Source organism: Cydia amplana, chromosome 18 (assembly GCF_948474715.1).
Source record: "Cydia amplana chromosome 18, ilCydAmpl1.1, whole genome shotgun sequence".
NCBI lineage: Eukaryota > Metazoa > Arthropoda > Insecta > Lepidoptera > Tortricidae > Cydia > Cydia amplana.
The window spans coordinates 6,226,868-6,250,639 of NC_086086.1; the positions used below are offsets into that span (position 1 = coordinate 6,226,868).

Here is a 23,772-nt window from a genome sequence, read left to right on the forward strand (position 1 = left end):
TTTTTTACTTGAAAATAGCCCGTGTAGGGCTAAGAGTTCGCTTTTCATTACATGATGTCATTGTTGCGGACGCTTATCAGACGTAATGAACGTACGAGGGGCGTTCAATATATAATGAGAATGAGATGTAAACTCTTTAAATATTAGGAAAGTAAATACTGGCCGGTAAAGCTAATCTACCTAGCTGATCGCCATGAAAAAAAAAACTAACTGTTTTTTGTTTAAAAAAAAAAATACGGCGATTTCTTTGCGATGCTATTGAGTACGTTAGCGAAAATGGAGAAAATTGAACTGCGCGCCGTTATCAAATACTTGTGTTTGAAAAATTTTTCTACGGACCAAGTCGATTTAGATTTACGGGACACTTTAAGGTCTAATTCTCCTCCGTATTCGACAGTCGCACGTTGGTGCGCCGAATTTAGACGTGGAAGAACATCGACCATGGATGACCCCCGCTCCGGACGCCCTACTACAGCAGTAACTGAACAAATTGTGAAAAAAGTCGAAAACTTAGTTTTGGCGGATCGTCGTGTCACGGTTCGTTTTATTGCTGAAAATGTAAAGATTTCAACGGGGAGCGTGCATAATATTTTACATGAACGCTTGGGTATGAAAAAGGTATCAGCGCGTTGGGTACCCAGAATGCTTACTGACACGCAAAAACAAACTAGAGTCGAGATTTGTCAAGAAGGTTTGGACCTGATACAGCAAGCCAGGGAACTTTTTTTGGCGCGATTTATAACAATGGACGAAACATGGCTCCATCATTACGACCCTTAAACGAAACCGCAGTCTATGACATGGAAAAGGCCATCATCTCCAACTCCGAAGAAATTCAAGGTGGGCCCATCTGCCGGTAAGGTCATGGGCTCTGTTTTTTGGGATGGTAAAGGGGTCGTAATGATTGAGTATCTCGAGCATGGAGCCACTATTACGGGCACTTTATATGCCAAACAAATAGCAACATTGCGCAATGAGATCCGTGAAAAACGGCGAGGTAAACTCTCGAAAATTGTGTTGTTCCATCAGGACAATGCACCGGCACACAAGTCCGCCGTTGCAATGGCTGCAATACGTGATGCTGGGTTCGATATCCTTAAGCATCCTCCGTATTCACCAGACCTCGCCCCTAGTGATTTCTACCTATTTCCGAGATTGAAGGAATACCTGAGAGGCAAGAAATTTGAAGACGACGACGCGGTAGTCGCTCCAGTACAGGATTTTTTAAGTACTCAAGATGAAACCTTTTTTAGAAATGGAATTTTAAGTTTAGAAAAAAGATATAATAAGTGTATTATGCTAAAAGGTGACTATGTCGAAAAATAAAATAATATTTAATAAAAGTTGTATATAACATACTCATTCTCACTTTTTATTGAACGCCCCTCGTAGTATGATGTGGCTGCTGTGCCCTTTAGTGATATATAGTTGTCTTAGCGATGTTTTTTCCTATTTGCATTACTAGAGTATTTTAAACCAGATGTTTACGTTAAAAACATTTTTAACTACACCCGGGTAATATATCTAACCAACAACCCAGGCAACAAAGAAGATCTATCTTTTTGTTGCCACAGAATATGTAATAGTATTATCAGTGTTGCCAACGTTTGGGAAGAGGTAGCATACGATGGACATCTATTTTTGATCACCGGAAATTATGGGATCACGGCCCAAAATTTTGTAATAACGCAATATTGAAGTTTTGGAATGGAAGCGCAACTGTAGTCCAGCAGTAGGCCATAATTATAATGGGGGTATTTGGCTGATATAATGATAATTGATAAACCAAATCAACATTCATACCCTAGTCGAGTCTTCACATATCATATCAGTATTACTTTGTGGTTTGTTTTTACATTGCGTCGCTGCATCACATTCATTTGACATACTCGTATTGAGAATAATAGAGAAGAAAAATCGCAACTCTTAAACAAATTCCGAAATGAATCCGACATTAGAGACTCTAGAAAACTAGATCTCTACGGAAGATTTGCTTTTGATTTGAAACTTCGAGTCTTTAAAACTCGGCCGAGGCTTAATTCACGACACTAACAGTTCTATAATTTAATAAGTTATTTTACGAGATTTGTATACGCTATTCAAAACCGAACGTGTTTTAAACCCCAGCTCCGAACAAAATTCTCGAACATTTTCCCACAATGCCGGGCGCAAATTGCGCTTCTTATTCATCTCTACTTTCACGTTATCTCTTGGAGGATACAACTAAACGGAGTAGCCATTAACAGGCTTTCCCCTCTGTCGAAAATAGGCGGCCAACGGTCATACACAATGTATGGACTGACGTTTATCTGACATGGCTATTTTTACGTTACGCATACATTTGACGTTCCCCTCCCCCGCAAAAATCGGCAGACTGTTTTGTACAGAAAATTACAGACACGGCGTCTCCGTTTGATTATATCCTCCAAGCGTTATCTGCCCCGGTGGAGCTAAAATGTGTCTATTGTCTACGGATCTAGTTCCGAGTTCTGACCCTCCCTGCCAGAGACAAGACAATCTACACTTTTAGCTAAATGGGGTTAAGAACTGTTCTAGCGCTAGTAAAAACTTAAAATTTGTGTAAATACAAGATCGCGAAAAAATGCATTGACAATTATTTTTAGGAATATTTTTCTTACTTACATGGCTTTTACAATATGTCACTAAAAACTAAAACTGCAACCATTTAACTAAAACAAAACTTATTATCTCCAAAATATACTCCTTTAGTATTGATATTTAAACTTTATGTTTAAAATTAGAGAGTTTTGCTTGTCACCTGACGATATACTTAGGTACTCTATTTTTCCCCATTAAATAAGTAGATCCGCAAATTAAAAAAAAAATCCTGAAGATGAAAAAAATGAAAATGCTTTCATAATAATAAGAAGTCTTATTCGTTAGCTCGTTCACTAAAAGAATGGAACAATGTTCCCCCACAGAACTTCCCTCTAAGACATTCGCTGAAGCGGATAATACGCATCTGCATTAGTTGGTGATTATTAAGTGTACTTACAACCCCTCTTATAATACTTGATCATGATTGACAGAATTAGAAAATGTTGGGCTCAAATTAATACAGCTTTCTGGTACTTATTAAGGATCACAGAGCTTAGCCACGGTTGGACAGACAGACCAGATGGACATAGGCACAACGAAAAATAACATTTTTAGTTATTTCTTCCTTCTTTTACTTGAACATGCAAGTTATGAGAAGGTTGTATTACTTAGGTATACACTAATAATACGACCGTTAATTTTATTCGTTAACAGGTTCAATCTTTGTTTAAAGTTTAGCAAAATAAAACTGTTAAGTATTTAGAGATAATTGAACATTCCATCTAAAAAGATTCGAATAGTTGCGAAACTCGTGAAGAAGGAGGGTGGTGATGGCCATACTAAATGTTACAATCAATATGAAAGTCGCCAGGGACCTCATACAATAGTGATAAGGTACGAAATGGTACTGAAATTAAATTCATTGATCGTACCTAGTACTTTAAAATATTTCTTTTTCAGTATTACCTGAAATTGTAATTGTAGTAGTGTAATTTTAACTTTTATGTTTCACAGCCTTTTGAGCCATGTTGCTTGATTAATAAAATATATAATAATAATAATATACACCAAATCGGTGATTTCCAAAGGGCGCTGGTAAATTAAATACAAGCGGTATGAAGCGGTATAGGTAACACATTTAATTTATTTTTTTGTATAATATCCGGCCCTGTTTTGGTAGAATGGGGATCTATATCTGAATCCCTAAAGTCTTTTCTCCTATCTTTGCATTCCCTAATATTGTTTGTCATAATGATCAGTTGTCCTAACACTAAAAACCCTAATTTTGGTTTTCCTAATTATTGATTGCTTATTCTAATGTTATTAAGCATATTTTCTTTTTTGCGAGGGTCGCAGTTCTAACCCTAACCTAACCCACTTTTGTGGCAGCAAGTTCTAAAACCTAACCATTTTTCAGAACCTTAACATTATGGAAAATAATCGTTATGACAATTGATCGTTAGGGCATGTGCCCATTAGGACAAACTAGTTAGGGCAAGTGACTTTAGGACAAACGTTGTTAGGGATTCAGAATGACACCCGTAGAATGGACTGTTTACCACAAACAAAACACCATAAGTGGGTGCTTAATTACGAACTACTGAAGTGTCCCGCGACGGCACATTAATTTTATCTTATTTTTCATCTTTCCCAAGCAATTATCTTGGCGGCTCGTAGGGAATTTTCCAGGGAGTTTTTAATTTCATTCGCCGTCCCAATTATATTTAGCTGGCGATCAAAAGGAAAACTCGTAACTAGATTTATTTGTGAAGGCTAGCAAAAATTACTACGTGTTTGAGAAAAACCCTTTTACTTTTCATGTTGCCCATAAATGTTTTGTATAATTAGTCTCAATTTGTATTTTACATTAATATAATTAATTAATTTAAATTCACTCAACTTAAAAAAAGATATTAAACCAGTTAAAGCACATTCTATTTAGTGGGCTCAAATGACGACCAAGCTTTCTAAATCTTTGTATTTGCCGACATAATTATAAAATCCCCAAATCAAAATGCTCCATATTTTTTACTTTAGAACAGGAAACCTTATGACCCGTTAACTCAGTTGCATTCGTAAAAAGCTGGTGCCTCAGGTGCTGTGCTAACTCAGTTATCCAGCTTCCAGAATAAACCAACAAATCCTTCAACCAGCTTTTACTTTTTTTTGCATGCCCATCGCTCTCTGCTTAAAAATGATATATTTGTGTTTCCATCATGTTTTTCCTTCTAATTTCTTCTAACGACCGGGTCACGATCGTTACCAATTGCGAGATAAATTTGACCTCTTGAAACACTTTCCATGGTAATGACTTCAGGCCGCCATTATGTGGTCCAACGTGTTTTCCAACGACTCACTCTTAAAATAAACTACAGCCTTATAGAGAGAATAAACTTTTGTCCTTCAATGATACGAGGGAAACAAAAGAGACGGGAAGACAAAACCTAAAGAAAATGGGATAGGTACCTACATTAGATAGAAAATTCTCTCCCTCACTGATGCCTCGTCGACCAAGATGGCAGGAGCAATTTGCTTATTATTTGATGTTCCTGAACGTTAATTAAGGACGCCAGATATGAAAAAGTCTCGTTTCCTTAATTTTCCGTTAATGTTAATTTATGCTGCGTTCCGATTTGTGCGTATTTTGGGGTTTCATGTGGAAATGAAGTTTTTTATTGTCTTGAGAAGTCTTCATGACAGTACCTATTTCTAAATTACAAACAAAATGTGATGCAAATATCGATTTAGATTTCTAAGAGTTTTTTGTTTAATAACTAATAAAGAATACTCCGCATTCACTTGCAATTAATCTGTTGTTGAGTTATTAATTATCTGTATTCAGGTAAATTATAATAATGTAGATATTTGATTAATTGAGTTATAGGTAGGTATGTTTTCTTTTCAGTCCACCGTATTCCTCAAATAGTTAACCATAATTAGGCTCAATTCGATCTACGAAGTTATTACAAAATTAATGGATGAATCATCATATCAAACAAAACACCATCATGCCCTTCAGGGCAAGTAATGCATAATGCAATTTAATCAGCCACCGGATTGTTTGTATAGAGAACGCAGCTTTGCAGTTTGCACCACGTTAATTCGGTTGCCGTTTGGGAAATGCACAAGTCATAGCATTGGTTGTAGTTCATGATATAAAACAAGCAACAATGGTTGCACTCTGGGAGTGCCGATATAAGTGAAAACTCATCTCACTATGTTACCGACGCCCGGTAACACGATACATACGTTTAGCGGAGGTATTCAATTTATTTATTATATATTATTAACATTCTCAAATAAGAACACACTTTTTCATTGACATGTTTATTTACATACTGCCATGACAACGTCAAATTATTATATACACACATAGGTAAAGAGTCTTGAAAAGGAGTCCGCAACATAAATGTCATATAACATTGAGTTTTTCTTTATTGATTTAAATGCCATTTAAATTATGAGTGCCCACCTTACGGGGGTTACGGTCACGTGATCGCCTGACGCTGTCTCGAGTTTATCATTTTTTCCCCACTTCAAAAAGTGCCCAGCGCCGCTAAAGAAGTTTTCACTTCAAAAATCTTCTAGCGATATCAGATTTAAAAAAATATATGTGTGGGTAGGAAGTTTTTCAATTAGGCCGCCTGGTGTTTGCTGACGTCATTACTGAGGAAATTGTCTCTTTCAAAACTATGTCATGCAAATATTTTTATAACGTCTTCCACTGTCGTCTTAAATACGTTTATTATTCTGGTCTCATTTCATAGGAAAAATAAAATTTCACTGAAACGCCTCATGGAATTCACGGCCTGATGCATGCACGGGCCAGGACGCGACGGGACAATTCTTTTGTGCATGTGTCACCGCCAGCCTTCGCCGTGTTACGTCACTTCTATTGTATATATTTCATGGCAAGCCCTTGGGCATTACTAAACTTATTATCTTTTTCGTATTGTAGAAATAATTGGTCGTTAATTCCTATTATTAATGTGTGATCAAATGAAATTTGGATGCGTCATTTAAACGTGACAAGATACCGCTCTGTTTAGATCTATACAATCCTTCTATGCTAGTTAGAAGGATTGTTTACTGATACCAGTATAAATAGGAATAGGTACACAGTTGAAGCTTAGTTAGGTAAACACACTGAGTTATTATTACGAAATAAAATAATAGTTCAATGGGTAAATATGTAGGTATTTATTTGTATTGCCTAGGAGGTTGTGTTTTCTTAGCCCTACGAGATATCATCTCTATGATTCTCCTCTCATCAGAGAACGTGATTTTTTGGCATTTTCTCCGTAGGCATTCGCTGATTTTTTACGTTGCTACTAACTCATTGTCTTTATTTTGCCACTACGCAAAACATTTTGATTGCAAGGATTGCAGCGGCAGATAGGAATACTATCATGATTGCTATTTAAATGTAAAGATTAGATTTTATTTAAAAGATAAAATTTGCACGTCCAGGAAAGAGGTGCAGGTTTTGAACTTATAATCTTAATTGTCATATTCTGAATTCATAACTTGTCAACGTCATTTTGTCAGATCAATCTGAGAAATTCGTAATCTGAAATACTTAATCCGGATGTGTGTGAACTATTGTTAAATTGTTTGTAGGTATAGGTAGGTACTAGGTACATTTCCGTGCGTTCGGAATTCAGATTGTGAATGCATAGGAATTACGAATTCAGATTGTCTCACATTTATAGACGGGTCTAACGCGAAATTTATTCAATTACCTTTAAAAAAAAATATTACAAACGCGAAAGTTTTAAATATTATTATTCAGATTCTGTTTCAGACTGTGTAAGAACAGACAAAGAAACATTGACACACTCGAAATACATTACTTACTCTCCATTTTCGCTAGTCGGACAAGAAGTTAGAAACGGTCTCGGAAATTTTTGAAAACTTTTGCGAGAACTAAGTCAAGTTTTCCTTAAGAAAACTATCTTAAGAAAGTTTTTAACTTTACTGAGAAGTTTCCTGACTTTACAAATTATTTTTCCTTGCTATTAAAGCTTTTAAACTAAACTTTGTTGTCTATTTTATAGACATACTAGCTGTTTTAGCTATAACTTTGTATTAAATTTGTAAACTTTGTATTCAAGATGCTGATACAATACAATAAAAAATAACTGATTATTGCATTACCTGAAATAACAACAGTTGGCTAACTAACTTATGTTGATGTTTTGTAATATTTATGTTCCAGATATTATTATTATACAAAATTAAGTAGGTACATTAAGAAGATATTACGCTTTAAGTTTTATAACTCTCAGTACCTACCTAATTTATCAATTGCAGTTAAGGTGTCAAATTTAGATAACAATCAAGATAATATTGCAATATCCGTCTAGATATCTGGGTCTGATTGCATACGTAATTAGCAATTTCGGTAGCACCATGGCTGACTATTTGACTATCTGTAGGTAAGTGATTTAATATGCTGATACGACTAGCCCTCAAAAATATGGAAATTTTCGTCCAAGGTATAAGGAGTGAAATAGTATCAAGGGGAGTCCCTCTGAGACTTGCCCAGCTGGAAGACATGAAACAATTTATAAAAAATAGTGCTAAAATCAAAATACATACCTATTCATGTCTTGGCATATATGCGTCATGGATATATTTTGGTACTAGAGAATTTGTGGTTGATGAGTAGTAATTAAACGAAATTGATGCCACGTCCAGGATGTGTACTTAGAAAATTAAGTAGTACGCAGACTAACAATATATATAAGTCGCAGGTGCAGGCTTGTTTATTTTTATTGCCTTATGTACGTACCTTAACGTCCTTATAAAATTGTATGTGTAGGGAATCCCATATCTTGACTGCAACAACAAAAGATGACATACCTACCTTGTAAACCTTGCCCTCGTTCGCTGCACTGATTCCACACACACATAAATGCAAGTGTATTTCTTAGTAAACATAACAAATTATTCTAGCAGGCTTACATTCCCAATCTACCTGCTTATTCCGTGGAAGTAGATAAGTAAATTGGGAATGAGAACGCAGTATCTTTGATATATACGCAGTATCAAGGACTGCAAGGTATTATGCTACGAGTATAACCTTTAGACCGCCATTTTTCACATTTAAAAGCTAGGAAATATAACCTTATTTGAAGAGATGAAGGTTTAGCATACGCCATAACATTTATTTTATGCGTTCGTGGCGCTATTGATACTAATTCTCACAACGCCAGTCGCCAACGCCATTGCGTTCACAGGGTTTTGTTAAACAATTATAGCGGTATAGGTATTTAATCGCTAAAGAGCCTTACTGAAAATTTATGTGTAACGGATTTATTGCACTAAATCTATTCAAACATTTGCTATGATTCTAAGTAGGTAAGTATCAATTTATGACAAAATTCTAAAAAAAGGTAGAGTGCAAATCTACTCGCCTGACCTCAAACACCCACGCTTAACCTTGTCAGACCAAAAGCAAAGGTTAACGTTTTGACCAAATCGGTCAAGTTTAGTCACCCAATAAAAACCGTTTTTATTACCTACTCCGTCATAGTAATACGTCACTTATCGGTATGATTCGTTGTAAAAAATGTAAACAAGGTAGACGGGTTAAGCCGCTCTAGAAATTAATGTTTTTAAACTTCTTAATCCAATTTGATTTAGGTTCAAGGACATTTTCATTGCCCAGAAATATTTTATCGGCTATTCGTTAATTTATTTGGGTTTTTGGACAAGTCGTAACGGACCAACGGTAGGATCCTAACCGCCAACATGGAGAACCTTTGGGAGCTCTGGCGCGGTGGGCGCATAAAGCTGGCGTTCGGATGGCTACTGCAGCTGCATTACTGTTGTGGCATTACTGCTGCGGCCTTGACGCGGCGGCTGTTGCTGTCAATTTGCTCGATAAAACGGTGACGTTCGTAGCTGCATTAAGTACGATTCCAACCGAACGGGCAGAGTCGGAGCGCATTTCACACCTATACGGCCGCAAGCCGGTCGGCTCCTCGCGGACGCGGACGGCTACGCTCGGATCAATAGTTTCTGTCATACATAATGTATAGAAACATTGAAAATGCGTTCCCGCGCGGTCCGACATCAGCCGGTCGGTGGGAATCGTATATTACTTTATAGCGATAGAACGTTCCATTCATCACTCATTTTATCAAGTACTTACAGCACTGCAAATAAATCGACAATGCACATTACGGCCCGCGTCAAGGCCGTAATGTTGCAACAGTAATGCAGCTGCAGTTGCCATCCGAATTTAACTTCATCTTTAGCTGTAACATGAAATGAAGAACGTCGACCTGACTATTTACGTCATGCGTGACGTGAGAGGATTCTGCAATACGTCAACTGGATTAAAAATGTCGGAAGTGCTCGTCAGGTAATAAAAACCTTGACATAATACTGTCAGACGCGACGATTACCTGATTACGCTTCACAGCTAGCTAGTTGTGTCGAGATTTAAAAAACTCACATGGCAGTTGACGAGTATAATTGTATTAATGTCTAGACACGCAACAGACTGGAATCTTAAACTAGGTACTAATTATATTTATTATAATTATTTAATTACGGGCCTATGCCACCAGAGGCTTATGTAATTAAGGAATCGGATTACATTGTTCTTATTATGTTACAAATATGTATTTTAGTGTGTATTTAAACAATTTATATAACTTGAGCATTAAATGACCAATTATGCCGTTGAAAACAATTCTAAATTAATTTATATGTTCCCTGTTGGCATAAGGAATTTATTTTTTCATAAATTAATAGTTTTCCTTGAATTAAACTACATATAGGCACATAAACTAAAACTTAAGCCTTAAATTGATTGTTAAGTACTTAACATTTAATTAGAAAAATTACAATTACATACAGTGTCAGTTCGTAAAATTATTTTATCTACACACATGTCATAAGTGCTCTATAGTCACAGACAAGACATCCTCTAGACTGAGCATAGTAACGCTACCCCCTCTGCCACTATATACGGTAGTTTTACTCCATCTTCGAGTCAAAGTGTCAGAATCCCGTGCCGTGATTGGTCCGTGTCTTTGAACGGACCAATCACGGCAAAGGATTCGGTCACCTCGTCCCCCCGCACCCCCGTATTTTTAGCAGCATCTGTTTCATGAAATAATTGCTCTAAACTCCGTCTAGAGGATTCCTAGTCTATGTCTATAATGCGTTCAGAAACTGTAGGAAATGACAAGCTTTATTACAACCAATTTTACTATGAGAACTTTCTTATCTGTGGTAGTAGGTAAAATCTGTACTTTAATATTATAAGTAGTTATAACGTTACAGATTTTTTGTAACGTTATGAGTTTAAATTTGGAACAGCAGTCAAAACTCAACTGGGTCTCTATTCTAGTATCCATAGATATTAAAACAGTTATCGATACGAAACGTCAATTTATACTTGGTCAACCAGATCTTGACAGTAGAAAAAGGAGGCAAATTTGAAAAATGTAGGCGCGAAGGGATATCGTCCCATAGAAAATTTGAATTTCGCGCCTTTTTTTACTGTCAAGATTTGGTTGACCAGCTATAGTATGTTTTCTTAATATAAACCGTACGATATTTGATCGCGAGTGACATGAGAATAGGGACTTCATTGTCTTCATTCGTTTGTCTAGGGATTTAAAAAAAACTAGGATGCGTGGCATGCGTGAAAAAAGTTTTCATTCACCGCCATTTGACGTACAGTTTATCTTTTAATTAGTTTTATGTATGTGTTTAGATAAAGTAGTGTATGTAACTGTACATAATTAGGCATTCACACACTCGTGTGATCCTATTAAGAAACTCACTGACGTTCGTTTCTTAAACCCACACTCTTATTTTAATGCCTCTCATTATGTAGCAGTCACATAAACTACTAGTATATAGTCAGGTGACAAGCAAAACTAATTACCACCAAAAGTTAATAATAGCCATAGTCAACCATAATAATATTAATATAAGGTTGATTTTTGTTTAATTATTTTTTGGTAATTAGTCAGTATTGGTTGTCACCTGACGTGACGATATATAACTAAAATAGAATAAATTAAAACAAATAAATATTTTCAAGTGTGGGGTCATCCATTAATTACGTCACACGAATTTCTAGGTTTTTTGACCCCTCCCCCCTCCTTGTCACACTTGGTCACATTTGGAAAACCCCTCCCCCCTAGTGTGACGTCACATATTTTCTACGAAATCGCCAAATCGAATTAACCCTTAAATGCATGACTTTTTCTTTTTACCCGAAATTAATATATGTATCACATAATTGTTTGCCGATTCTAGGAAAAATAGTTAAAAAAAATATAACTTCGATTTTCACTGCGAAATCAGTGTTAGAAGTTGAATTGGCTAAATCATATTTATGTAAATATGTAATTTTCAGTAATAGATATATGAAATTTTTTACTACCATTAGAAAGGTACACTATTTGTGATAATACCTATGATAAAGTTTTTAAATATAAAATAATTACAAACCCCGAAAAATCTGCCCAAAATGACATACTAAAAATCATCAACTTCCAGGTTTTTCCAAGTTTTCCGACATTCCGTCTATAAACAAATGTAATTTTTATAAATTAAAATACTGCGTAAATTTATGTAATGATTCGGAAAATTTATTAGTTTTACTATTGAAATAATATACAAGATCAAATAGAATTTGTTTACTAATGCATAACATTTGATGTTTATGTTGTGTGTATAAATGCATCACTATGCATTTAAGGGTTAAGTAAGTACCTAAGTATTATTAATATTATATCAAAATATTTTTGACGATATAAATATTAGTAATTTTATAACACAAAACTGCTTAGGACAGAAAATTAAACAAATAAAAACGATTATCGTTTTAAAAACTTGTTATTTAAATGTACAGCGAATAAAATAATTTAAATAAATTTTCAGTTACTGATGAAGTTACAGTGACGTCACAAAGTTTGTGTCTCCCCCCTCCCCCATGTCACAATATGTCACATTTTCTTGACCCCCTCCCTCTCCCTAAACGTGTGATGTAATTAATGGATGACCCCTGTATAGGGTGTGCGACTCAGAAATCTCTTGGTGACTTACCGATATCGGTATATTTCAATTTTTTTTCGTGATAGCTATAGGTAGGCGTTGTTATCATTCTTATAAATACCATTACGCTTGTCGTGACACTAGGATTAATGTTATAAATTTACAATGTTACCTACCTACTAAAACTATCATTATCTATCATACGGCACATCTGAGAAAACGCTTCTCGCTCGAGGAATAATACTGGGAGCTTCCTGGGTTTCTAAATCTAGTGGAAAGTTGTGGCTAACACCCTTGCTCTTCCCTAAGTAATACGCGCCAACTCCTATCACCCCTACTACTGTAAATGCACCTACTGACACAAATGTAATAGTAAAAGCATTCCAGAAATTACTATCTTCTGAATTTTCCAGGTCCTCTGGTTCTTCAGTGCCGGTATCTATACCTGGATCTTCGGTGCCTACTTCTGTACCTTCAGTATTATCCTCAGTACCAGGCGGGTCTCCTGACCCATCTATGTCGTCTGTATCACCGTCTGTATCTATTTCTTCAAAAGCGAAAATGAATTCATCAGGACTACTTAACTCTTGCATATTTGTATATGGTGTATTTCTTAATAGGTCACTTGTGACTCTTTGATCCTTTATGTCGCTTTGAGAATATGTTAAGTTACCAGGCATGTATCGCAGGGAGTCGACGATTACTAATTCACTGGTAAGGCTTTTTCCAGATATTTGCACCTGCGGTAAACAAAATTAAAACAATTCAGTTGTGACGAAATAGATTTCACATTTCAGATTTCACATGAGAGGTTTACCTCATATCTCAACCATCTCACATACTTTACAATCAAATAATAATAAATAATTTCAGCTTATATACGTCCCACTGCTGGGCACAGGCCTCCTCTCATGCGCGAGAGGGCTTGGGCTATAGTCCCCACGCCAGCCCAATGCCGATTGGGGACTTCACATACACCTTTGAATTTCTTCGCAGATGTATGCAGGTTTCCTGGCGATGTTTTCCTTCACCGAAAAGCTAGTGGCAAATATCAAATGATATTTCGTATATAAACTCATTGGTACGAGCCAGGATTTGAACCCGCGACCCCCGGATTGAATGTCGGACGTCATATCCACTCGGCCACCATCGCTCCCAACCCTCCTCCTCATCTTACAATCATGTTAGAAAAATACTTTCTTAGGCAAAAGGGTCGGGTTTTTAATTTTTATATTACAAGAAGAATGGAAAAATTTACACCTCTGGCAAGACTCCAACTTGCGACCATTGGGGTCTTGACGGAGATGTATCCATATATCCATTTTTCCTTTAAATTAAAAAAAATTGTTTTATCGGTCGCAGACGTTTGTGCTTGATAAAAAATAGTAAAAGAGGTATTTGAGTTATTTGTATTTTGGGCGTTTAATGTTATTTAAAGGTTCATTTTTTTAATTATGCTAAGATTTCACGTAACGTAACTAAGTATTCAGCATATTTAGATATACTTACATAGCCTATTGTATGCTCTTTGATAGGCACCACAACGTCGACCCAACCTGGCACAAATTTCTTGTTCGACCGTTGATACCTGACCGACGTTATAACTTCGTCTCGATCATCAAACACAGACACAGTTATTCCACTGTATTGCGATATTGTTCTAAGGTAAACGGTAACTTCTAGGGTTCCTTCAAGGAATGAAATAGGAAATGTTGCAGTGCAGCTATTTCTTAGAGCACGAATTGCTTTAGATCTTGCTTCGTATGGCGGCACTAGCTTCAAATATTCATAAGTCACTAAACTCCATCGAGTTGTATTCACACATTGTCTGTCACTAAAAACATCTAAATAGTGTTCGTCAAAAGAATAAGACACTCCTACTAAGTCGTCACTTATTACTGCCACAAAAGCAGTAATAAAAAACACTAAGAATAACATTTCATGATGTCTTTTGCAGCCTTTGTGTTATACGGAAATAGATGGAACACTGGCTTTTTAAAAGTGCTGTAAGTATTATCTGAAATGCGGGTATTAAATGTAGTTTAGATTACATTGATAGATAAGTCGTCAAGTATGTACATTTTAATCAAAAGCATAATGCAAATAATAAAATAAATATTGGTGACGAAATGTTAGAAATACTTTCATTGAAAATCAGGATTATGATTCTTAGATAATTAATTTCATTTATTTAGTTGGTTAGTTTCTACGACTTTATGTTATTGTTAATTTATGTTATTGTGGGCTAGTCGTATCAGTAAGTTTGACTTCTGATACGTGTCTCTATTTCTTATATCTAGTAGTGGACTTAGGTGTCAATAAATTAGCTGTTGTCAGGCTGTAAAGTGGTGCCATTAGGTACCCCTCGTTTCGAAAAATAAAGTGCATACTAAAAAATCATGTAAAACTCTAAAATCAAATGTATTTTTTTATAAGGTAGGGTATACAAATAATACATTACATACTATGACAAATAATTTAATTAAATTAAAATTCAGTATTTAACAAAACTTAAATAATAATGTATACATTCGTACTAGTACAAACCCATGAATGTACTTACGAACGTTGCAGCATTTCCTACATAGTATTATTTATTTTGAACTTTTCTGACTGTAAGTCACAATTAAACAGAGTATATGTTATTATTTCTAGCAACGTAAGAGCTTTCAACGGATTCTGGATACATGCTCTTGACTCTTGGAACAAGATACGGCTTTGGAAGATTATCAATATCTTCATATACTCGAGGCTCTTGTTTAGCCCCCTGCCGCTTCCCTAAAGCGAAGCAACCCCAACCTAGTAAAGCTAATAATATTACTGGGATTATTACTGCTAGGGAAATAGTAAGGGGTGTCCAGAAATCTTCCGTGTTAAAAAGAAATGATCGCTCAGTAGCTGACTCAATGTAAATTTCATGACTTAAAATTGAATCTGCCTGTATAGCTTCATTATGAGTTGTGAGTAGTTTCATTTGTTCTGCAGGAAAGTAGCAGATTGATTGGACCAGGATTTCCGAGTTTGAAGAAGCTTTTCCAACGAGCATAATCTGGAAACCAATATACATAAATAGATTAAAATATATACATTTTTCATATTCCATGAGTAACGGTACCTCATTGCGGTCGGCGCTTACGCTACTATTATTAACCTTTTGGACGCCAATGACCGATATATCCGCACCGTAGGTTCAACGCCAAAGACCGATTAATCGGTCACATATCACAGAGCAACATAGACCTACGTGCATATGCATAAAGTTCAATTTCAGTTTTGACACTTCGGTGACGTGGCGTCAGCGTGTCAGCTTTTGTGTTTGACACGGCGTCGAAAAGGTTAAAGAAAAGACCTCCAATAGATACTAATGCGGTGCTACGCGACGTAAGCGCCGACCGCCTTAAGGTACCGTTTCCCGTGGAACGTCACATTTATAATTATTCGTAATTATCGTGTGAATGAAAATATTCAAAAGGTTACTGCAAAATATAATCTGCCTCACATAAAAAAATCTATTTAAACTCTATCCCATGGAAACACGTCTTAGCGCTTTCCCGGTTGCATCCAAGTCCGGAGTCTGTTCTGGAAAACTAATCCCAATAATTTGCTAATCACAATTCAATTCATTAATGAATATGTTTTATCCAATGTCGTCACAGATAAAAATCACTTACCTACAATACCTGCGCTTGTATTTATACATTTATGGACTACATTTAAATACTTACATATCGCATTGTTAGACACTTAAAATCTAAATCTTATAATACACTATACCTACAAATCAATTCATAAGTCATTGTTTTAGAAGTTAGGTATACCGGTTCCGGTCCCGGTTTCTGGGTAGCTATTTAAATGATGACTGACCGAAATTATTATATTCTAAAACTTTTAAAATCAGACTAATACTCACGTAACCATCGTAATGTGGTTTTCCTTCTAACATAACTTCTAAAACTGTCCATTCATCACCGACTCTGTTGTCAGTGTCGAGGAGGGTTGCTTGGCCAACAACATTGTTTTCTTCTGCCTCATACACTAACACTGTCAAGTAGTCTTCTACAGCAACTGACTTCGTGTAAACCTTCACTTTCAAAATCCCACCACTAGCCAATGATAGTGTGTCTGAGGATATACAGCTTGGATTGGCATCGGGAGTTAATACAGTTACAACACCATTCTCATTATCTACGCTCACAGCGGTCACACTGAAAGTACCGTTGAATTGCGCTTGGCACCGCCCATTATCACTTAACAAATTTTCCATGTTCTTTCCACATAGATCACAACTCACGACACCGAGCATAAACAAAATTCTAAGACACTTAGCATATTCCATTGTAGAAATTCTAGGACACAATAATTACTACTTCATTTGCTAATTTTCTAGGTTAATTTGGTATGTCACATAAGTATTATCGCTGATAAGAATATCGATTAGATACATTTCATAGACAACGCAGAAATTTCTATGTTATACCCTAAGTATATGTTTGCGTTAGTTATTGATATTTGTTATTGTTTAGGGATCGTTTTAGGTACGCGACTGCCGTCGTTGTCAGAATTCGTGGAACATAGATTAAATGAAATGAAATACCAACCTATACCAAAAAAAACTGACATTTACTAATGTGGTTTAAACATATATTGCAGTAATATTATTTACAGTAAGTAGTTATTTTTAGATTTTGTCGTTATTCTGATAATTCTGATAAAAGTGATAAACTTACCTTGTAACGGTGTACCCAGCGCCTAATAAAATACAAACGCAACATATACGATAAATGACGGGTATCTTACTATCAAGGCGTTGAACGTTTTATTATACCTACATGAATATAATCTTGTCAAGCAGAAACCCTTCTTACTAACGTTTATCTACACTCTTTTATTAGAGAAGACATATTATCCCACCAAAAACATTTTCATGTAAAATGTTGCCAAGACGAAACCTTAAGGCTCGCACTGACAAAAAGTTATCAGATCTCTTGTAGAGCCAAGCTTCTAACTCTACAAGCCCTAACTTCACAAACTCTACACCTTAGTCAAAATATGTGGCTTGACCGTTTCACTACTGTCACATGGACGTAAGGTGAAAAATGTATTCACTATATTCATTATTTTTTATAATACAGTAGTTCTTGGAGTAACGAAACGGCCAAGCCACATATTTTGACTAAGGTGTAGAGTTTGTGAAGTTAGGGCTTGTAGAGTTAGAAGCTTGGCTCTACAAGAGATCTGATAACTTTTTGTCAGTGCGAGCCTTAAGGTTTCGTCTTGGCAACATTTTACATGAAAATGTTTTTGGTGGGATTTCACTTCTTTTTGTAAGTTGCTTCCATCCCCTAACTTAAAGGGTTGCGCGTGTGATTTAAGGACCTACTATTAAAAATCCTGAAATACGTACCTCGGGGCATCTTTTATACAATCTGCTTTTTACTGATTCCCCATACAAACTTCAACCCTCTTTTTCCCCTAACGCCCTTTTCCACCCCCTTTTCACCCTTACGGGGTGATTTTGGAGTTGAAAAGTATTCTATACCATTCCCCATTACAAAAACTATCTACATACCAAATTTCAACTAAATCGGTTCAGCGGTTATTGATTTCCCATACAAAATTCCACCTCCCTTTTCCCCCCCTTAGCGGCAAAAAATTTCAAGATTTTGAATTTTTTTGTTGTTTGTGTACTAATACTATCTTACATACCAAATTTCAGCTTCCTAGGACTTCAGGAAGTAAGTACCCTAGAGGTTTTGATGATCAACAGTGAGTGAGTGAGTCAGTGACGAAATCGGGGTTTTTTAGATATGAATAAAATCTTAAGTATAAGAGCTATGCAATTGAATTTTTTTATGTTTAATAAGTCCACTATTGACATCATATCCCGAGAATTTTGTTTATCTGGTATAATCCAAACCCAAGTTATGAGGGTTCAAAAAAACGACGAAGCGCTTCGAGAAAAGGTAGGTAGTGCCCTTGCGCTTCGCTTTGCTCGTCTTGGCGGGGGCACTACCGTGCCCCCAGATTCCAACAGAATGCTGTGAACTTTGTGGTAAATACTCCGATATTGTCAGGTCCTTTTATAGCAAAACGGTAAGTATGGGACCCCGAGGACCCCACAACTTCTAAATAAATATGGACATATAAATAATATTAGTGGAGGAAGGGCCGCAGGGAACCGATCCCAATATTACCTACTTTTAAGTTTTCGGAGGCTTCGGGTCGGGAGGGATACTTTGACAAAGGTCATTTTAGATGTTAGGAAATATTCTAATTGCGGTATGTCTTGAATAATTTATTTATACTTTTGCCGGTTTGCTGTAAACACAATAAGTTAAATGGCTTTTAAATGCCATTTGCGTTCTTAATTAAAATTACAATTTTCGTTGTTTTAAGGTTGGTCTTTAAATCTTTTAAAAAGGGCTTTGAAAAAGCCCACCAAACAAATTATTTCATAGGAAGTGTGAAGATATTCATAAAAATTATGTAGGTACGTATATCAAATTTGATAAAATGTAAAGAATCTGTTTAATAGTAGTCTTCTTCGCATTTCGCAACTGTATGAAAAATGTATTTTTTTTTAATTCTATTCATTTCTACCCTGGTTTTAAAGTGAATCTAAGAGTGCGACGTTTAAAAAATCTTCGTAGAAAAAAAACAATAGAAAAAACTATTTGAGACACTTTAAATAACTTTAAGCAATTTGGCAAGATTTTTTTTCCTTTTTCTTCGGATGGTTTACGAAGTAACTCTCGCTGAATCCGAATTTAAAATCCCTGGTGAGCTCTTAACGCCGTCGCTACCGAGGATGTATCTTACTTAGATGATCGAAACACATAGATGTGGCGCAAATTTCAGGGTTTTTTATTATTATGATCGTACCTACATTCTTAACTACAAAAACGTAATATAAATATAAATAGGTATCATCTTTACTTCAATCATGAAAAAATGTGACTTTAAATAGTCGATGTAACCTTGTCTTTTCAACTTTTGACGACCTTTATCACAAAAGTAGCGATGTGGTAGTGATTTCACCTCGTCTATTAGGGAAAGGAAATATTTATTATTCATAAAACAAGTTGAACATGAAAAAAAAAACAGTATTCATGACACTTAAGTGTGTTTACATTGATTTATGGGGGTTCTAAGTTAGGAAGAGCAACCCAGTCGTTGAAGCTAAGAAAATGTTTTGTCGATCCCACGGATACACAACTCGTGGCTTAGATTTTGAGACAAATTGGGGTCCTGTATAAATGCAATATTTGGTTCCGAATAGTTCTTACTTGCCACGCTATGCAAAGACCAGCATCGGTAGTCGATCTGCACCTAATTAATTTCACAATTTTTTATAAAAGTATGAGCGAGAGGTGCTGCAACTACTGCAAGTATGGTAACATCAAATTAAGATCAGAGGGGCTACCGCAGAAGACTAAATACGCAAATCGCGGGGATCTTTCTCTTTTACACCAATGAAGGCTTAATTGGAGTGAAAATGCCCGCAATTTGCGATTTTCGGTTTTCGCGGTAGCCCGTCAGACTTCTAAAGCCGCTATTCACTATTATTATTTCCATCGCATCTTCTTTCTGTGACGTTAATCTAAGCGCAATACTTAGGAGGCAGGCAGCGAGAGCCACAACAAAGCCTGTCAAGTTAACGTCGCCGCCATTGTCCTGTTCAATGCAGAAAGAAATTGGCTACTTTCTTACCTGAAAAGAATTCGATACCTCAGGTATTGAAAAGTTTCGTTTTGACGTTATAGAAAATTGAGCGCAACGAGTGTTCGATTTCACGTCACGTAAAATGAGGGCCCCTTTGTAAGACGACACTGTTTTATGAATGTGAAACTTGATAAGAAAATTGACTTGTCGACGATAGTTGTAAAGTGAGAGGCTAAGTTAAATAGCCAATGGTTTAGTAACTTTGTGTTAAAGCCCGGTGGGTTCAGGTTCTTTTCTCTCTCTCTCTGGGCGTAAGCGTAAGCGAGATGGCTATGCATGCCCGGGATCGTGTTTTTGAATTTTAAACACTGACATATACAGGACATACACGCTATCGTCTACGTAACTTACTTTCTACGCAAGTCGCTCGTACTGACATAAGTATTAGTGCGAGCGAGATGTACAGAAAGTGAATAACGTATACGTTAGCGTACATGTCAGTGTTGACACTGTCAGTGACTCGTGGTACGGGTACAGTTCTCTCCTCTTTCACTCAGCATCATTGGCTATTGTCAGCATCTTAACCAAAGCGCGACATTCTGAAGCTCCAATTAGGTGCGCTCGCATGACAAAATGCCATCGTCCTATTTCAGTCCGCAGATGGTTTTCAATAGAAAATTATCCATTATTCAACCCGCATTTTCTCCTGAGATTTCCACTTTATTTCGTATTCTAACATTCCTCCGCTCGTGTTAAAAGTGCAAAAACTGCACTGTAAGCCGTTGGTCTGCCGGTGTTTGAGCTCTAGGCACTTTTAATGCGTTTTTAAAAGTAGCTATCCGAGATGGTTTTTGAGTTGAGCGTCTCGGCAGGTTGCCGGAATAATCTCTCGCTGATAAAAGGATTTTAGATTATGCATAGTTGAGGTTTAATACCTACTTAAAACGTGGCATGAAACTTAATTGGTTTTATGTCGAGTTTTAATGGTTTTAGTTAGAAAATAACGTCGAGATTATCGTATTCCCTTAACTGAGTTAAAAACAGAGAATGCTAAGTTGTGAAAATAATGTCTCATAACATACATGTAGGTATATCTATAATACTTAGGTATACTAATTTGCTATAATGCTTAATAACTCATTATTCATTAGTGAAATAGATTTGTTTGCCAGAGGGCTCTATATCAGGATTATGTTAATATCCCATTGCCAAGATTTACTGACTAAACAGAACTCGTATGTAATAATGAAATGCATTTCACGCATTAATTCAGGTTAGTAATGCACATAGTGTTATGGGTTTAGTTACATCCCAATTAATGTAATATCATTTAATGTTGTTGTTCCTATCTGCGCTACGGCTAATTTTGATAGGACTCGGCAGATCCTCATTTCTAGTGCCAAGACAAAGGTAATAAACAAATTTTTATTGATGTAAGGAAGAAACATATTTCGCAAAAGAACATTTTTACCTTTAAAGATTGTTAAAGCTTTTCTAAGGAAGGAAGTTTTTCTTTTTCATTTCGTGACTGTCGCTATAGTTCACTAAAATTCTTTACCTCGAATGCTTGTTCTTCTACAGATTCAAGAATAATTTGTTTTCCGGACAACTATAGGTGAAGCAATAAAACGCAATGCAAAAAGAATAACGTCCATGCGCGTATGAACTAGTCAATGCAACAAACAGTCTATTCTGTCGGTTCCGGACGATTTACGCAGGCCGATACCGATTCTTTCCGACTACACGTCGTTAACTGGAATAGATAACATTTGTTCCGGTAGATGGTGTACATTCGTTTGTTGGCGAGGTGTCATGATGGCGCGTTGCGGGGATTTTATGGCCATTTTAGATTGTTATGGGGGTATACAAGACCGCTCACAACACATACAACATGCATACTCAGCTCCGGAGGAACTGATTTTGGATTTTTAAAAAGAAGTTTTGCTTTATTAACTTTAATGTTTACTTATCTTAATTATTTCTTATCTTCAAAAAAAAACTCATTGAATACAGAAATATTTTAAAGTAAAAACCATGTTTACCAAAATGTCACAAAGACTTGTTTGTGTGACAAAGACAACTGATGTTGCCACTATGATTCGCTTTTAATTCCATTTTTTTTTTAATTTCTTCAAGTACTATTTAGTAGGTAGTACTATTGCTATAAAACAAGAATACGTTAGTGTAATGCTTGTAATGTTGTTACCTAGGATCTCATACCGAACCCGGCTAAAGTTTCGACTGAATTGAGGCATAAATTCATAAGGGTATCAGGCGTGTCGCTACATGCAACATCACTTTACCAATAGATAAAGTTAGCTGTAATGCTGTAAAATTTTATTTCAATAAATAAATATCAAATAAATGAAACATGTAAAACGACTTGCTCCCATAATAGTCAACCTCTTCGGGCGTTTTCTAAAATAAATATCGAAAACCTGATTCTTTCAAATCTGGACATTCTTGGGCTCATTCTACTCAGAATCGACAACACTCTCCATCCTTCCATTAAAAAAAGTTGTCCCCAAAATGTCCATTCCATTACGTCACATTTTAATATGAGAAAATTTTACACTTGTATGGACGTGACGTAGTGGAATGTACAATTTTCATACAAATTTTTGGGACAAGTTTTTTTATCATCAGGACTGAATATGCTAGTGATTCTGAGTTGAAAGAACCCAAAAACACCAGGATCTGCGAGAATCTGGTTTTCAATATTTATTTTAGAAAACGCTCCTTCGAACAGGAGAACGTTCTCAATCGACGGGATCATTGTTTTTATTTTTTTGTGTAAGTAAGTATGTATTCTTGAAATGGTTGAACACATTTTAAAAATAATGTTTTTTTGTTTTTTTTTTTTTGTAAACTTTACACTTTACAGTTGGTAATTTTCGAACAAATGATATTCAACTCAAATAACGTAATTAAAAATGTGTATATCTAATATCTATATTCAAACTTCCTAACTAATAATTTTGTATGGTGGGTGGGTGGCACGAGGTTAAAATGTGATAATGACTCCCATGGGAAATCTAAAGAACTCTTCAAATATTACGGGAACGACGAGAAACGATGGAGTATAAAATAGTGTAGCAAACAATTGAGTGCGGCCTGGGGCCCGTTTTTAAAAGCTTGTAACTTGTAACACAAGCGGATATCACTTATTGACAACTTTTGTTAGAAAGGGACTTCCACTTGTATTACAAGTTACAAGCTTTTGAGAAACGGGCCCCTGGGATACAGTTTTTTCCGAATACTAGATTGTCTCTTTGCAAACCGTTAAACAGGTAAGACGGTGTCTAGAGGTAGTAGTCTATCATAGAATAGCAGTAACTTTACTCGCCCGTTTTGAATTGCCTCATTTGGCTGAAACGGAAGTAGGGTTCCGTATTCGAAGGGAATCAATCTACCAGTCATAAGATTACATCTCTATGTTTGTATAGAATGTTTTAAACAGACCCAATTCCTTGCTCCTTCTGCTTCCCAATGCTCGACATGATAATGCCCTATAGGTTGGCC

General features: G+C 36.0%; 2 protein-coding genes across 2 annotated transcripts; both read right to left on the reverse strand.

The window, feature by feature from the left end:
- Positions 1-12,779: 12,779 nt before the first annotated feature.
- LOC134656583 (uncharacterized) lies at positions 12,780-14,613 on the reverse strand. Its single transcript, XM_063512141.1, has 2 exons — positions 14,098-14,613; positions 12,780-13,328 (listed from the first exon to the last, which is right to left on the reverse strand). The coding sequence occupies exons 1-2, from the start codon at positions 14,524-14,526 to the stop codon at positions 12,780-12,782; spliced, it is 978 nt and encodes a 325-aa protein (XP_063368211.1). The 5' UTR covers positions 14,527-14,613.
- Positions 14,614-15,214: 601 nt separating this feature from the next.
- On the reverse strand, positions 15,215-16,975 carry LOC134656584 (uncharacterized). The gene is made up of 2 exons (XM_063512142.1): positions 16,499-16,975; positions 15,215-15,637 (listed from the first exon to the last, which is right to left on the reverse strand). The coding sequence occupies exons 1-2, from the start codon at positions 16,922-16,924 to the stop codon at positions 15,215-15,217; spliced, it is 849 nt and encodes a 282-aa protein (XP_063368212.1). The 5' UTR covers positions 16,925-16,975.
- Positions 16,976-23,772: the final 6,797 nt, after the last annotated feature.

Excerpts from the sequence above, each read along its gene's own strand:
- LOC134656584 (XM_063512142.1), bottom strand. The coding sequence starts at position 16,924 with ATGGAATATGCTAAGTGTCTTAGAATTTTGTTTATGCTCGGTGTCGTG. Across the intron at positions 15,638-16,498 it reads AACCACATTACGATGGTTAC|ATTATGCTCGTTGGAAAAGC; the intron begins GTGAGTATTAGT and ends ATTGGTTTCCAG.
- LOC134656583 (XM_063512141.1), bottom strand. The coding sequence starts at position 14,526 with ATGTTATTCTTAGTGTTTTTTATTACTGCTTTTGTGGCAGTAATAAGT. Across the intron at positions 13,329-14,097 it reads AAGAGCATACAATAGGCTAT|GTGCAAATATCTGGAAAAAG; the intron begins GTAAGTATATCT and ends TGTTTACCGCAG.